General features: G+C 40.2%; 2 protein-coding genes across 2 annotated transcripts in view; one reads left to right on the top strand and one right to left on the bottom strand.

The window, feature by feature from the left end:
* LOC107691488 (ADP-ribosylation factor-binding protein GGA1-like) overlaps positions 1 to 2,740 on the top strand; it is a 44,018-nt gene extending 41,278 nt beyond the window's left edge. Inside the window, exons 15-17 of the mRNA XM_016490096.1 lie at positions 389 to 558; positions 638 to 748; positions 1,436 to 2,740. Coding sequence (XP_016345582.1) covers positions 389 to 558; positions 638 to 748; positions 1,436 to 1,546 — 392 coding nt within the window. The 3' untranslated portion in view covers positions 1,547 to 2,740. The remainder of the gene's footprint in view (positions 1 to 388; positions 559 to 637; positions 749 to 1,435) is intronic.
* Positions 2,741 to 2,764: 24 nt separating this feature from the next.
* The window catches only part of LOC107691491 (probable ATP-dependent RNA helicase DDX17), an 18,454-nt gene continuing 10,322 nt past the window's right edge, over positions 2,765 to 10,896 (bottom strand). Inside the window, exons 12-13 of the mRNA XM_016490098.1 lie at positions 3,470 to 3,703; positions 2,765 to 3,299 (exon numbers count right to left, since the gene is read on the bottom strand). Coding sequence (XP_016345584.1) covers positions 2,767 to 3,299; positions 3,470 to 3,703 — 767 coding nt within the window. The 3' untranslated portion in view covers positions 2,765 to 2,766. The remainder of the gene's footprint in view (positions 3,300 to 3,469; positions 3,704 to 10,896) is intronic.

The following is a 10,896-nucleotide window of genomic DNA, read 5'->3' as shown; positions in this document are numbered from 1 at the left end:
CCCCCCCCCCCAACTGTTAGACGAAATTTACGCCCGTTATCAAAAGAGTTTACATTTCAGTCTTTTCCTCAGAAAGCTATCATATTACTTTTGAAGACTTGAAAGATGGCAAACAATCATATGGACCTCTTTTATGGTGCCTTTATGTTCTTTTTGACGCCTGAAGGCCTCAGTCTGCATGGGGACTAATTGTATGAAAAAGAGTGACTAGTACGGTTTTTAAAGATGTGTTCCATGGAAGAAAGAAAATTAAATGGTTTGGATTTACATGAGTGAATAAATGTTTAGTTGTCTATACTCTGAAAATTGTGGTGACATTGTGAATGCTGTTTTTGTTGTTTTAATGTAAGGATGTGTTGACCCAGTTGTTGTTTCCTATCTGCAACAGGTAGCTTGTTACCTGTGACAATCTTTGATAAACACAGCCTTCGAATTCTGTTCCATTTTGCAAGAGACTCTCCACCAGCACGGCCAGATGTTTTAGTGGTGATAATCTCCATGTTGTCATCTGCCCCTGTGCCCATCACAAATGTACAATTCCAGGCGGCTGTTCCTAAGGTAGCTCTATTTATCATCCATCTCTAGTCAATCTCTCTAGAATTCTGTATTGAAGCTGTATGCTTGTATGTATGTGCAGACTATGAGAGTAAAGCTGCAGCCACCATCGGGATCAGATTTACCTGCCTTCAATCCTTTATTGCCCCCTGCCGCCATTACACAGGTCCTGCTTTTAGCCAACCCTCACAAGGTAAATAAACAGATGTATTCGGAGAATATTATGTAGTAGTTGGGCTGCAGTGGTACATATATATTGGATGCAGATATAGGGCTATCAGTACGGTACTTAAAATGACAGAGTGCACCAAATGGAGAGAAAAAAAAACATTTTGGAGCAAGAACTAACAAGACCAAATATACTGGAAATAAGATCCCCCCTACAACTGCGCTTATTTATAAGGTACTGTATGAAAAATCACTGCTGAAGTCATTTTATGTTATCAAATTAATTATTATTCACAGTTTCTATGTAGACACACTCACAATTTGTTGTCTGAAAAAAAAAAAAAAACCCGTAAAATGAAAATTTTAAATAAAAATTTATATCTGAAACCTGACATTTGGCAGTGAAAGGAAGACTTATAACTGCCATTGTTTTTACATGATTAATAATTTCGAGACAGATTATTTTTCTCTCTACTTACCAAACTGACTCCAATATTGAGGTATGTACTGAAACATGAATTTTGTGTACTGTTGCAGCCCTATGCAAAAAAATTGGGTATAATTTGTCAGGAAAGCTTACCAACTCTGAGGGTTATGGTTTGTAGCTTATGTCATACACGTGTGGCTGTCTATGTTGCTGATTTGCAAATATCTGATTACATTGCATTTCTTCAAGTTCATAATTTCATACAAGTTTTCTTTCTTTTTGAAGGAGAAGGTGCGGTTGAGATACAAACTGACATTTGATTTAGGACAAGAATCACATGATGAGAGCGGAGATGTAGAGCAGTTCCCTCCACCAGAGTCCTGGGGAAACCTTTAAAAGAACAGACTGATTTCCTGCTAGTGGCCCCTCTACTTCCTTATGGCAGTTCATATCCAGACTATGTCAATGACTCTGCCTTTGGTCCATATCCTTCTGTCCTCTCCTTAATGTCTGAATGAGGCCTTTAAATGAACTCATGTTATTTTTAATTCCAGTTGTTCTTTCTTTCTTTCAGCTTTATTTTGTTTTCTGGTATGTCAGGCCCTTTTTGTATGAAGCTTTAAATGTTTGAAAGTTAAGAGTTTTGTGGTCATTTAGGACATTATTTCCATGTGTGAATTGAGATAATGGGAGTCTGTCAGCTGTAATGGCATATAGCAGGTTAATTTTCTGCACTAATTGTTTCATTTTCATTGTGTTGATTAATAGGTTTTGTTCACTTGCACACATTCTTGATCTTTTTGTGTGTGTGTGATTGTATTGTCAGGCTGCATGTGGTTTTAATGGCAACTAAAAAATCAATTTATTTGCAAGAAATACTTTAAATTCAAATGCTCTATATATTACAAATCACATAGCCCCATGTCATTCAATGTAATTTTTTCTTCTTAATTTACGATTGCCCTAAAATAGCCCCAATGTGCACTGTACTGCTCTTGAACTTCACGCTGATGTCTTGTACCGTACGTGCCTAATCAGATTTTTTTTTTCATGCTAATGTGAATATAGACATTTTGTGTTGATGCTTTTTTTTTTAAATTGGCTGTGTAACAGAAGCATTTGCCCTTTTTGGTTGAGATTGTCTTTTGTTTTTGTAAATCCCTGATGGTTCCACATCTAATCTGGGCTCTCTCAATGCAGTAGTTTAATGAATAATTTCACCCTTACCATTCCCGTAAGAGATAATTGAAGAATTGTGTACTCAAGATAACACAGGTAATTTAAATAACGGTTCTTCCGTTATATTGGAATCAGGATGCTGCTGCATATGAATTCTCTGTAGACAGGAATTGAAATCACTGTTCCCAAATTAAACAATTCTAGTTTGTGTCACTCCTTACATTTAAAGGTCTGTGATGAAGTCCGTTCCATTCCAGATCATTAATGTCTATCCAACCTGATGAAGTGTAAATAATATTGGTATTGCTATTATGTACATTTGCCAAAAACTAATACAGAGACTAAACATACAGAGAAGTGAATGTAGTGCAAATATGTATTTAAGGGAAATAAAGTTATTCTTTTTCTCTGGGGTTTAAAATGCGTTTTTCTGGATGCTACTTTCTAGGAGGGGGAGGAAGGGGTGGTGGTGGTGAGGCAAATGGGTATGGCCCAGAACCCATGAACCCCATGATAGGCTGTGGTGGAGGAGGGAACTGCTGTGCCATGAGTGGTTGCGGACCTGGCCCAGGCTGAGGAGTTGGTGGAGGTGCTCCAAACAGACCTTGGGGAGGTCCAGCCTGATCTTGCCCTCCTGCACCCCCACCTGGATGTGAGCCTCCCCCTCTGGAGCCATACTGCCCCCCTCCTCCGCCCCCACAGCTCTGGAATTGGTCACCTCCTCCACTGTTGTAGGAGGGTCCCGAGTTGTAGTTGTTTCGTCCATCCCTGCTGCGGTCTCTGTAAGAAGAAGAGGACATACGGTCGTCACGGCTGCTCCCACCTGACCTTCCATCACGGCTCAAGTTGTTGCTGCGGCTGCCTTTGTTACTTCCGGTTACAGAGCGCATGTGGCGATCACATTCATCCTGGTACATCAGGTTGGGGTTATTTGAGGTTGAGTTGCTGCCACGATAACGCATCCTTCCACCTACGGAAGTAGCCAGTGAGAGTCCAGGGATTAGGCTAGTGATAAGAAATTTTGAAAGAAACTTACCTCCAAAAGGTGTCCGACTAGCCTGGAAATTAAGTTTTTCACTCAAAGGACATAATACAAATTGAAATATGCATGCCCAACTACAGCTCATTTAAAATGCTCACCTCCCCCTCCCCCACGACCTGTGTTCACCAGCTGCAGTAGTTTGGGGTTGATGGCCTGTCTAGCCTCCTCAAGAACCCGGACCAGATCACGAGCCTGCCGAAGGTTACCAGGTGTGAAGAAGGTATAGGCTGTACCTTTGTTGGTGCTGCGGGCTGTGCGCCCAATGCGATGAACATAATCCTCAGAAGAGTTTGGATAGTCATAGTTGATGACAAATTTAACATCCTCCACATCTTCATGGGGCCAAGGTCAAGAAATTATGGAGGAAGAAAATAATTTAAATTAGAAAGTGAGGTAGGCAGAAGGAATGGACCATTGCCTAGTTCACTGCGACAGCAACAGTGGCATTATTCAGCCATCTGGGTTTGGGATCTCATCTCTTAGGGAGCTCTGAATAGGCTTTCAATTCTAAAGTTATCCAATGACATGAATACACTTGAAAATGTTTGAAAGAGTATTTTTGTATGCCATCATCAGCAGTCAGAAATATCCAAGTCTTAAATGTATAATAGTGATGCACCAAAATGATTTTTTTACTAAAACACGAAACCTTAAGTTTTAATTTAGCCAAATACCAAAGAATATGCAATATGCTTTCATATGTGAGACTCAAATAAAAACGTAATTGTATATAAACACTCAAATTGCACACAAGTCAGTTTTATCAACTTTTTAATGATATAATTATGTTTCTACTCCAATTTGTTGTTGAAATAAACATTTAAACTGACTAATGAAAACTTCATGACAAACCTTTTCAAACATAGCTTGAATAAGGAAGACAGTGTATATATTTAGCAAAATGCTCCTCTCTAGCGTTTTTCTCTCTTTTTTCTAACGAGCAATGGACATTGAATGGCTTTCCTGAGGTAAATGTAAGTTACTTTCCTTGTTTGCAACACTCAATGAGTGATTACATAAGACATGATACATGTCAGTGAGTTGTACTGTTTCTTTTAACACCTGATGGTCAAATTTATTCTGTTATACAACTAGCAGTAAACAGGAAGAGATGGCTGGTTCACGGACACTGTGCTGCTACTTGAACTGAGATTGCTACAGCAATCTGTCACACCACACCAAAGAGAGTTAATATGACATTTCTTGTATAAATTTCATTATAAAATTGACCAAATATGAAAGCTCAGTCTTTGTTTCATATTAAAAGTAGCAAAGCACAAAGCTGTGCTTTGCTTCTGAACTATTCTTTGATGGACTGTTATAAACCCTAGACCAGAGAGCACCTTGACCTTACAGCACCAGAACCCCAAGACACACTCTCTACTATTGGACTTTGCTTAAAGCACAAAGCTTATTGTGAACATTGGATAATAGGCACACTACAAATAATGTTTTGTTAATGCATTAAATGAAAACATCATAGACTAAGAGATCTTGGTTCATCAAAATGAAGATTGATTAAAAACTAAAAAAATCAATATTGTCAACCTAGCCCTAGCATCCACACAGCTCACGTGTACATGTTGTAGCTTATCTATGTTGTGCACATAGTAGACACTGACAGTCAAAATGTGCCATCAAAGAAGCGCTAATTAAATGTCACCGTTTTGGTCAATGATTTCGGGCCCCCCAAAATATTTTTGTTTGCTAAAATATTGGTGCATCACTATAATATTAATCATTCAGAAAAAGGTCTGTCTTAAAGTCAACTTAAAGAGAGTCTCACTAGCCGATTTTTCAGTCAATTTCTGATGGAGAAACTCTCTTTGATGGAGCATTAAGTCCTTGCTGTGACTTGAAGTCAACTTTAGTCTAGTTTGAAATTATCGTTCAGGTGGTGAAGAGGGATGCTTGTGGACATAGCACTGAGCTTCTGAAGAACTGACAAGCCACAGTCCTGCTCGGATCTGATCCAAACTTTTTCCTCAACAGCCGCAGCTGTTTACTTCTGCTGCTTAGTAAAGACTGCACAGGAGAACCACTCCCCTCACTATTTTTTTTGTTGTTTGTTTCTGCAAATGTATTGCAAAGGTTCCAAAGAATGCAAGATTAATTTTCTACATTTATCATCCCCGTTGTCAGGAAAGTGATCCCTGACACATCTTGACAAACCATACGATTTAGGACTGTGGTTATCAGCAGCAAACTGTATAGAAGTTCACATTAGGGATGCTCCGATCAGGATTTTTGCAGCCGATACTGAGTACCGATTTCTTGTCATGGTGATCGGCCGATACCGATGCCGATTCTGATGCGTCAACCTTTATATAGACGGTTTCATCGGGAGCACGCGCCTGGCCTGAAATTCACTTCCGGTCTGTGTTTGTTTATCAGTCTGGCTATGGCGCCGGCTACAAACGCCGTTAAAGTTAAGGTGATGAGTAGACTGAAGTTGGGCTCAGGTGGTTGTGCTGTGGGATGTGTTTCCCATACATTTATTTATTTGTGGCGCTCACCACAATATCAAAACTGACAGATTTTCCAAAAGGCTTCATTGAATAAACATGAGCACGTACTGCACGTTTAACAATAAAAACGAGGCGCGGTGTTTTTATATCACTGTATTTCTGAAGGAAGACTATCTTTAGAAAATTTTCGTTGTCATTTTCATTTAATCTTGATTGTTATATGCCTGATAAAGCAGTGTTTGTGAGCTCAATGCTGCTTTGTGTACAGCCGTTACTGGGGAAACCTTTCCCAGGTTAAGTTTCTCCCACTTTAAAGCACCTCCTGCTGGCAGAGAATTAATTCGCATTTTCAGTAAGTCCGTCTAATTTATGATATTTTGTTTTATAAATAAATGTTCATTTAAAAGCAGCCCACGACCAGTGTATTATGTTACCGTTATACCTTACGGCTCCGACGAGGTTTTGTTCCGTCCTCCACGCTGTGACACCTCACAAAAGACTATTTTTAGCCAAGCAGCGCGGAGAGCCGCTTCAGAAACGTGCTGCGGCTGGCTCATAAACACAAACACTGACTAGAGCGGCCGCGATCAGCTCCGGTCCCCATGGAGCCGTAACAAGCTCTAACGTCACTGAATCTGCTGTTAAAAATTAACCATCTATTCATCATATCATCATGCAAAACATACATGACAAATAGCGAATTTTTCATTGTTTCTCGAAACGTCATTGCATTTCCACACCGGCGATGACTTGACTGTGGCGCCAAATCATTTATGTCCCCACGCATCATGTACATCGTCACGCGTTGACGTCATCAAACTGCGATCGGTTCGTGAGATCGGCCAAGTGTAGTGAGTACCGATCGAGTCATAAAATGTGATTATCGGCCGATACCGATCTCCGGCCGATCGATCGGAGCATCCCTAGTTCACATGAACCGTTTCCCGATTTCAGAAAACACTGTTCCCATCATTCAAATAAACAGCAACCTAACCCAACAGAAGAGACCAAAATATGTTTTCAGTCAGCTAGTGAGACACCGCCTTAAGCAGACAAACACTACAGAATAAAATAAATGACAAAACTTTAGACTTTGAGGACTTGCTACTTACCTATTCCATAGATAAACAGCTTATCTAGCCTCAAGTATTACATTAACTGTCAATACATTAACAATATAATTCAGTTTATATCAAAACTAATTGTGTCAAGCAACACTTGAGGTGGTATTAAAGATGAGAAATGTCAAGAGTTTGTTAAACAAATGTGATTTTTTTTTTCCTGGACACACAACATCTTAAAAGTCTGTTTCTCATTACGGTTCAAAAGGGGCTCTAACAACACTGCTATTGACCCTAAAAGAAAACAGTCTCCTTTTAGAAAATGATAATGATAGATAATACTATTTTAGATATCTCAATAAAAATGCAATTTGCTATACATATACAGTACAATAATGGTCTAATCTACCATGGCACTTACCACATACGTTTAAACATACTTAAAGGACATTTGCCACACTATGGAAACAGTTCTCATGAACAGGGCAGTGACTAGGGCATGATCAGGTACTTACCCTAGGTTAGGTTACTCTTGGCTGGGATCAGTCCTGGGTCCTGTGGAGCGGCCCAAGAGGAAGAGGTTAATGTGGGCTCACGCGCTGAGCTGCCCCCCCTTCACCCTCGGCCCTGTCCCAGCAACGCCAGGCGGGAGCAGAACCGGCTCTGCCCCAGTTCTCTCTCTCTCACTGGGTTGCAGGGCCTCCACAAACCGGACCGGACTGTATCCAGCACTCTTAACTTTCTCTCTCCCTCTCTCTTAATCAATCCGTGGCCATTCGGCCCCAGATCTATCTTAGGGGCAGACTTTTCTGGAATCTAACAGAGCTCTAAGGGGCCATAGTATCCTTTGAGATTTTTTTTAACGGCCAATCAAGAGTTTGAGGTAAAAAAAATAAAGAAATTTAAGCTAGTTGATGCCACTAGCCCTTAAGGCTACAGATAAGGAGCAGCTGAGGGAGTCTATCCATATCAAGAAATGTGCCAGTGTCTGATAGAGCTCTGGTTACATGGTAGAGGGAGGCCACTGTGTCAAAATAGCACAGCATCCCTAAGCTGCCAGTTAGGAAGTCAAAAATCCTGAAGGGGAAAAAGAACAGTAATAGTGTAAGACCCTCTGGCATAACCCAAACAAAACAAAATAGCAATTTCTAATATCTGGGTTAACAATGATCTCACAAAGATAAGAGTGATTAAAAAAAAAAAAAAGTGCACACATTTAAAGGGGTCATATGATGCTATTTTAAAGATCATTATTTTGTGTATTTGGTGTAACAGAATATGTTGACATGCTTTAATGTTCAAAAAACACATTCTTTTTCAAATACTGTACATTATTGTAGTTCCTCTATGCCCTACCACTCTCAAATGTGTCGTTTTCTACAAAGCCCCTCCTTCCGACAAGCACAGTCTGCTCTGATTGGCCAGCTGACCCAGTGCATTGTGATTGGCCGAACACCAAAAGCACGCAGCACGCGTCGGAAATGTAACGCCCCTTTCCATAATCGCGAGCTTCAGCTTTCAACATAAATGTAAAGACAGTAAATAATGTCCTTAGTTTTACCATCAGTTCAAGCCCGAAAGGGGGACAGTCACGTGACAGACACAGTGATGATGCTCATATGTAATTGCAGTACACAAGCCGCGATTAAGAAAGCTGACTCCACTGTGATGTGACCTCTCTCTGTCTCTCTCTTACGCACACACACACACACACACACAACGCGATACTCTACACGATGCAAAACTCCGCATTTGAACAGTCAATAGCAAATACTTAAACTATTAAGAAAACATACTTACAGTAGCTGATTCAGAATAAGCGCCAGATTGTCATAGCGAAGTCGGAACTGACCCATTTTTTTTTTTAAATAGCCTTTGCACAGCCAGCCTTGTAGGCTACTCAGGTTCACAAAACTGTCGTCCATAAAATGTGTTAAACAAATTCGAACATCTTGGTTGTGCTGTTCTGTTGTAAATAAATCTTAACCAATGATTCCTCATTGCATCTACTTTCGGAAGTCCAAATAAAGAGCTTTTGCTTTCGCACATAAACACACAGCGTCTCCCTAACATGGCTGCATCAACACTACTGCGGTTCCTGAAACCACGCCTTCTTTCTTTGCATGAACATTTGGGCAGCATTACACAAATATTTCCACATCGGGATGTAGACATGTGGGGGTGTGTTTGAATGAGGCGTTTTAGCACGATCTGGATCAGCCTTCTCTTTTAGATAGAATAAATCTTTTTGTGTGAGACTTTGAGCTCTCTAACTCTGCAGATCTTATACATGCACAAATAGCTACATAACACACTAAAGAAAAGGAAAAATATACGCATCATATGACCCCTTTAAGTAAAATATTTCTGAGAAAAAAAATAAAAATAATTCTGACCAACTGTATTCTGACCATGACTATTGATTAACATCTTGCTAAATAACTGAACACGTGCACACATTTGTTCAGGAAGGAGACTGGAATTAGGACCCAGGGAAGAGGAGAGAAGGATAGCAGCTCCCCTAGATCCGTGCTAGGGTCAACAGCGAGCCGGTGAGCCCCACGTGCGTGAGGGTTTTTACATCAGTAACAAGAAACAGACAGCACAACTTTAACGTGTGGAACAGCTTGTGAATATGGAAACTGACATAGCAGCCCTCCAGTCAGTCACCGTCAGCCCAGAGTCATTTTTATAATTAAATGTGAACCTGACAATTCATAAATAAATAAGTATATTGCTCAAAACAAGTAAAGGCTGGGAAGCAAAGCTAAGAGAGGAAAGGATAGGAGAGAGTAGAGAGAGAAAAAAGAGTGGCTGAAGGTAAAAATATCCAACCAAATGATCGCAAAATGTACTGTACGTGATGTTTTTCCAACTGTAAATGAAAGAAAGCATTAAGGTCCAAACCAAGAGAATGCGAAACAAGTAAAATTCAGGTGACTATTTTAAATTTAAGCACCATGCATTAAAAACTTTTGTTCCTAACTAAAGTCTGACAAATCTTAAGCCCAAAGTATACTTCACTTGTCCGCATTTTGCACCATATTGTGGACAGTCTGTGACAATTTTTGTCCACGGATGTCCACGCACACAGCCTGCATCTGTGCAGACTTGTGCGCAGACAACTGCCAATGTAGAAGTCTTTGAGTGATTAAAAAGAAAGATTCACTAGTGGAAGGCTCGCATGGTCAACTGTGCATGAGGCAGAGTAGAATGTGAAGTATAGAAGTATACCTGAGCCTTTAAGTACATGTAATACAGTATTCTTCTCACTCTGTTCATCAAGCTGAAGCTAAAGAAAAATAAAGGGGGAGTTCACACTGATAGTGATTAAATCACAAGATGTTACTGAGTTTCTGGGCTGTTGGTTGCTAGTGAGTGTTGCTACTTGACTAATAACTGTATCAGGTGGTGGATCACAGCTAATTTTTTACGAGGATTCACAGCTCATTTTTATAGTTGAGGTCCACTAAACTTTGTTGCATCAGCAAAGATCACATTGGTGGATACTGCCAACTTTAAAAATGAATGGCACAGCCATTGCAAATAGTTTTCAGTGAGAACACCCATTTTCAAAGGCAGGTTTTAAAGGTCACATATTTTACACCTTTCTGGAGTTTTATTTTAGGTTTTGATGTCCTTAAGAATATATATTTGCGGTATAAGTACCAAAAACCATCTCAATATATTTTTACAGCTCCTCTCTCAGGAGCTCTGCTGAGAACAGGTCGATTTTGGCCTGTCTAATTAATATTCATGAGCCTCTCTTCTGATTGGCCTGTTGTTTTCTGAGTGACGCACGGCCAGGCCAACCACAGGTAACTAGGGTCAGCCGACGTCACAGTGCTAGCTGGAGGCAGCAAAACAAAGGGGAAACTGGAGGCGGTCCATTCAAACCAGCGCAGATTCGGCTACACGAGAAGCTTAAAATATCATCTTGTTGTGATGTTGGGTGCCAGAATCGACGTAATACAGCCTCAAATTAGAAATGTGATC

Source organism: Sinocyclocheilus anshuiensis, unplaced genomic scaffold, assembly GCF_001515605.1.
Source record: "Sinocyclocheilus anshuiensis isolate Anshui unplaced genomic scaffold, SAMN03320099.WGS_v1.1 scaffold634, whole genome shotgun sequence".
Lineage (NCBI taxonomy): Eukaryota > Metazoa > Chordata > Actinopteri > Cypriniformes > Cyprinidae > Sinocyclocheilus > Sinocyclocheilus anshuiensis.
Note: the sequence above shows the minus strand (reverse complement) of the source record. Positions and strands in the feature narration are given on the sequence as shown.